At 39.8% G+C, this 5,377-nt stretch overlaps 1 protein-coding gene across 1 annotated transcript in view; it reads left to right on the forward strand.

The window, feature by feature from the left end:
• The first annotated feature begins 4 nt into the window (after window positions 1–4).
• LOC118429306 (sodium-dependent multivitamin transporter-like) overlaps window positions 5–5,377 on the forward strand; it is a 17,891-nt gene continuing 12,518 nt past the window's right edge. Inside the window, exons 1-6 of the mRNA XM_035839787.1 lie at window positions 5–138; window positions 800–1,019; window positions 2,061–2,178; window positions 2,996–3,063; window positions 3,652–3,806; window positions 4,623–4,763. Coding sequence (XP_035695680.1) covers window positions 5–138; window positions 800–1,019; window positions 2,061–2,178; window positions 2,996–3,063; window positions 3,652–3,806; window positions 4,623–4,763 — 836 coding nt within the window. The remainder of the gene's footprint in view (window positions 139–799; window positions 1,020–2,060; window positions 2,179–2,995; window positions 3,064–3,651; window positions 3,807–4,622; window positions 4,764–5,377) is intronic.

Below are 5,377 nucleotides of genomic sequence, written 5' to 3' on the forward strand. Positions count from 1 at the left end.
GAGGATGGCTTTTACAAAAGAGGAGTTTCACAACTTTGGGGCTGTGGACTATGTCATCTTTGGTGGGATGTTGGCCGTCACTGCAGCCACTGGACTGTACCACGCTTTTGCAGGGGGAGGTCAGAGGACAACTGCCAAGTATGATTTACCTTTGAAGTGCATTTTTAAGAACCTTGTTCTGAAGTTTCAGTTTTCTGCATGTTCATAGGGGCACATTATGTTCTTGATTAGAGCTGCAAGTTGTTGCAAAGTTGGCTACATAATTAATATTACACAGATAACTGATTCGGTCTCTGAAATGTACCAAATGCTGTCACCTCTAACAAGTCTTTAACTAAGACTTGATATGAAGCAAATTACAGGCAATATAAATTCGTAATTTTCCCGCAACACCTAGTATTATGTTTTACAAAAAATGCACCACAGCATTAGTATTGGATGATGGCTTGGAAGAAATTATTGTCACACAAGCAGGATTCTTCTTCCTGAAACAGCTGTTGCCTTAGAAGACATGAAAAATTCAAATAGCAGTCAAGAAGTAACAATTCAGTCCACAGAATTGTAGTTCAGTCCACAGAATTGTAGTTCAGTCCACAGAATTGTAGTTCAGTCCACAGAATTGTAGTTCAGTCCACAGAATTGTAGTTCAGTCCACAGAATTGTAGTTCAGTCCACAGAATTGTAGTTTGCCAGGTGAAGCCAGCTCGCCAGTCCCTCTGAGAGTGAGAGTGACTTACTAGTCTGGTATTCTAGACACGAGAAACATAATGCATTCTTCTTTACATGTTGTCCACCCTAGGTACCTGATGGCTGACCGCAGCATGTTCAGTCTACCCGTGGCCATCTCAGTTCTGGCATCGTTCCTGTCTGCCGTGACCATCCTCGGCGTGCCCTCAGAGATCTTCGTGTACGGTGTTCAGTACTGGATGGTGATCTGGTGTTACTTCATCACCATTCCCGTCACTGCCATCTTCTTCATCCCAGTGTTCCATGGCCTGGGACTCACAAGTGCTTATGAGGTTTGTAGATACATGTACATACAGTAACTGTACTACTGTAGCTTCAGTTACATCCCAGTGTTCCATGGCCTGGGGCTCACAAGTGCTTATGAGGTTTGTAGATATATATATATATATATATATATATATATATATATATATATATATTATTTATTACATATAAAATACAACACGGTGTATTCCGTATCACCCGAGGTACAAGCCCGACCGCGGGAAGGATTGCCCAACGCCCGAAGGCCATAGGGTGATCCGACTCGCTGGGACCGAAGGTGATGCGGAATATGCTGTGTTGTATTTTCCTGTCATACCCACCTGAGAAAACACATGTTTCAAGGAGAAATGCGCCAGAAGTTGAGAAAATGTGGTGCCCATGAATAAACATTGTTATAACAGCAATGTTCCAACGATCAAATCAGGTATTCGATTTTTTGACTGCGCAGCACCGGTGTGCACAAAGTATTTTCAAAATATTTGATGGAAGACCGTGTGATAAAACTTCGAAGCCTGTGTGGTACGACTTTTTATCACAGGGTCCGGACCACCTGCATCAAATGTTATCGCGGCCCAGGTATGACATAAATGTACATACAGTAACTGTAGATACGGTTACTTTCCAGAGTGACCTCATTTCAAGGTAGGTCCTAGGAAATGTAAAAATCTGGACCCTCTGAAACACGATTTTCAGCATTTTGAGGGACAAAATTTGCTGGCAGACTGTGCTAAATTTACTGACATTTCTGTCAGAGAAAAAGATTTTTGATGCTGACAAGTCTCGTGGGCACCAAAGGCGCAAGTCATCCCAAGGGATGTCCAGAGAAAAATTGGAAATTTCGACCATCTGAAACTTCGTTGCCTGCATTTGAGGGGCACACTAAGGGGTAAACTATGACCCCTGGCCTAAGGCCACTTTTTATTCGATGGCCCTCCCCCCAGTCAAACATTTGAAAAACATAAAAACATGGCAAACATTTCTGCATTCACAGTACTGTAGTTGCATGTTATTACGATAAGTTACCTGCGATATATGTATATACTTCCCAGTACCTTGAGCAGAGGTTCTCCATGTCCCTCCGGGTGGTCGCTGCCTGTCTCTTCATCCTGCAGAACACCTTCTACATCGCTGTCATCCTGTACGCACCTGCGCTGGCCTTGGAAACAGGTCAGTTTTTATATGTTTTCTAGTTGAAGGCAAAGTGTCCCTTTTTTTGCACCCATACTCTCAGCATGCATTCTCTAACAGGGCTCGAAATACTTTTTTCTGCATAAGGCCACACCAATTTAATTTCTTGGTTCACGGATTCGCTCGCTCCTATTTTTTGGAAAAAAAATAAAATTACCACTCAGCAAATTTTCACCATTAATGAAGCCATTCAGCAACTTTCTGGTGTAGCAAATTGGCCTTTATATTATAAGCTCCTTAAAGTGTGGGTACAGGTGCTGTTACTGTACAATAATAGTGTTTTTGTACTTTTTTCAAGCTGAAAACTTTTTTCTTTGTGTTTTGGATTAGCCGTTACCTTTACCCCAACCATTTTACAATTTTTATTTTTATTTTGCCCTCTCGCTCCATATTTTTTATGAAAAAATCCGTGAACCAAGAAATTAAATTGGTGTGGCCGAACTGCTCTGGTGCAGGTAACATTTAAAATTACCTGCACCAGACAAATTTTACCTGCACCACTCAGAATTTAGGAAGTATGGATCATAGTAAAATTCTTTAGTACTAGTAATCTAGTAATCAATGCTATTTTTTCTTTTATACTGCTTATACCTGCATATGCAGGTGGTATTTCGAGCCCTGTCTAAGTACTAAGGCCTTGTTCACAAATCTATGCAATTTGCATCAATTTCAATAGCTATTAATTTGGTTGTGTTCAGACCTGCCACACTAGTACTCTAGGTGCAGGAAATGTGATCCATGTAGTAAGCAGCTGAGTCTCAGATAGCTACAATTTCATCTTCTCCTTTATTTCCAGTCACCAAGTTTGCTGTGTGGAAAACAGTTCTGATTGCAGGCATAGTGTGTACAATATACACATCTTTGGTATGTATGATTTCTAAATAAACATCAGGTCTCAAAGTTACCCTTTTCACCTACTGTCCCAAAAATATTCCAAAAAGAAATTCAGACTGTCCCAAAGTGAGATTCAGTTAACCCAGGCTATTACTATGTACATTAAATGGTATGACATTTACTAACAGCAGAGAATGCATTTTCTTAAGTTTATCTTAGCAACATACATAGTTAACAGAATATTGTTGAAGAAAATGAAAGGAACAGATTCTCTTCCCATAGAGGAGACAATGTTATCAATATGTTTGGACTTTTGATTTTTTACGATGTCTCTGAATTGTTGCAAAGCTGGTAGAAGGCAACATTTATGATTAAATCACCTTTGTTTGAGACAAAAACCTGGAGTCTGAAGAATTATGTTTTTATGGTCTAATGTGTGATAACAGGAGAAGGTCAATATTTTGTCACAAATTGTATGTATATGTGTAAGTTGAATTCATAATACTATGATTGTTGAATATAATCAAAAAGTTGTGTATTTTGGTTTCATACAATCTGTGAAATCAAAGATTTACAAAATGATTTTAATGATATTTTAATGATTATTGTGATTGACAGGGAGGGATGAAGGCTGTGATCTACACTGACGTCTTCAACTTTTGTGTACTGTTTGTTTCCCTGGTAACCATTGTTGTCATGGGAACGGTGAGAGCAGGAGGCATGGGGCGTGTGTGGGAAATCAACGCCAATCACTCCCACCTCAACTTTTTGGAGTGAGTTGGTTGTTTCCTTTATTGAAATCCCATGAAAGTGCCTCTTCAACTTGTTGGAGTACTTAACATACTTTCTTGAATACCAATTAAGATACGCACCCCTGATTTGGGGAAGTTTCAGACAGATCTGTGGGACTGAAATGGAAAATGGAAAAACTAAAAAAGTATGCACCCCTTCTCCAACAATTTTGAACAGACCCTGAACTGGTAAAATTCAACTTTATGATGTTTTCCCCAGGTTATTTTGCATAAATCCCACTGTCATTGTCTCTACAAACTTGTGAATTGCCTGCTGCAACTTATAAATATCATGGAGAATGAACTGGTAGAACAGTACAGCTAGTACATCTAACTGGAAAAACAGTTTTTAACATGTCAGAGTCACTAACTCATCAGAATAGTAAAAACTCTGGAGGGCGCAAGGTAAAACTTAATGTGTACTTTTTGATACACGTAGTACTAGTATTTCACAACGTTACAAAAAAATGTGTAAAAAAGTGTATTGCACTGTTGCTTTTACAAGAAGATTGCACTTAAAGGAAAGTGCTAGAAAATAACCCAGATGGGGAATCCCACACAGGGGTGTTTCTCGCACAATGTATTGCACAGGACAAACACAAAGCGCATTGACCTAGATGTCTCTTTAGTTTTCTGACCTTGGTGTCCTTATTTCCTCCTACAAGTAAAGACTTGTTGTTTCTTTTGATACACAGTGTTCTTTGGTTTGATTTGTGATTATACCAGCTTTGTGTTCCCACCCCATTAGTTTTGCGGTCATTGTGGCCCAATGAAAATTATTGTCTTGTTGAACTGCAGTTTTGATGGAGATCCTACCACCCGGCTGTCCTTCTGGTCCCTGGTGATAGGGGGGGCTTTTACAACATTGCCGATGTGGGCTGTAAGTCAGACATCAGTTCAGCGATTCCTTACTGCAAAGTCACTCCAGGAAGCAAGGAGGTAGGTTTAAACACTTAACAGTCTCCTGCAATATATCTTTTCATGGTTTGCATGAGCTATATACACACATAGTGGGTGGGTCATCTTTTTTGTGGCACCAGTTGCTAGGAAAAGAAAATAGTACATCAATGAAGGTTAGACATTCAGGTAATAAAATATGCCAAATAATAGTAACTAAAGCAACTGGATATGGTTTTGGAAACAGACATTTCAGACAGCATCCATTGTCTTTCGTCTCAGTGATTGGGCGAACAGCAGCATTTACCAGTTAACTTTTTAAACCAAACACATATTAATGAGATAATGGCAATTCTAAGATTGTTCAGTAGAAAACCAAGTCAAGACAAGGTTAGACTTACAGAATATGGTAATGTTGACCCTGTTTCTGTTGGTGGTCTGCACTTGAGGGTTCTCTTGGACTGGTCATAAGAATTGAGAGCTTTGTCGAAGGTCCATTTTTGGTCGCCACACTTGGCCAAGGCCCTCTGAGGTGTCATAATGTTTGTCTGTTTGGGGTTTGTCTGAAGTTATGATGTTGTCAGAAAAGAGTTTTTATCACTGCCAGTTTGTGTTCCAATGGGTGGTGAGAGTCAAAGTCCAGATACTGGTCCATG

Source organism: Branchiostoma floridae, chromosome 13 (genome assembly GCF_000003815.2).
Source record: "Branchiostoma floridae strain S238N-H82 chromosome 13, Bfl_VNyyK, whole genome shotgun sequence".
Lineage (NCBI taxonomy): Eukaryota > Metazoa > Chordata > Leptocardii > Amphioxiformes > Branchiostomatidae > Branchiostoma > Branchiostoma floridae.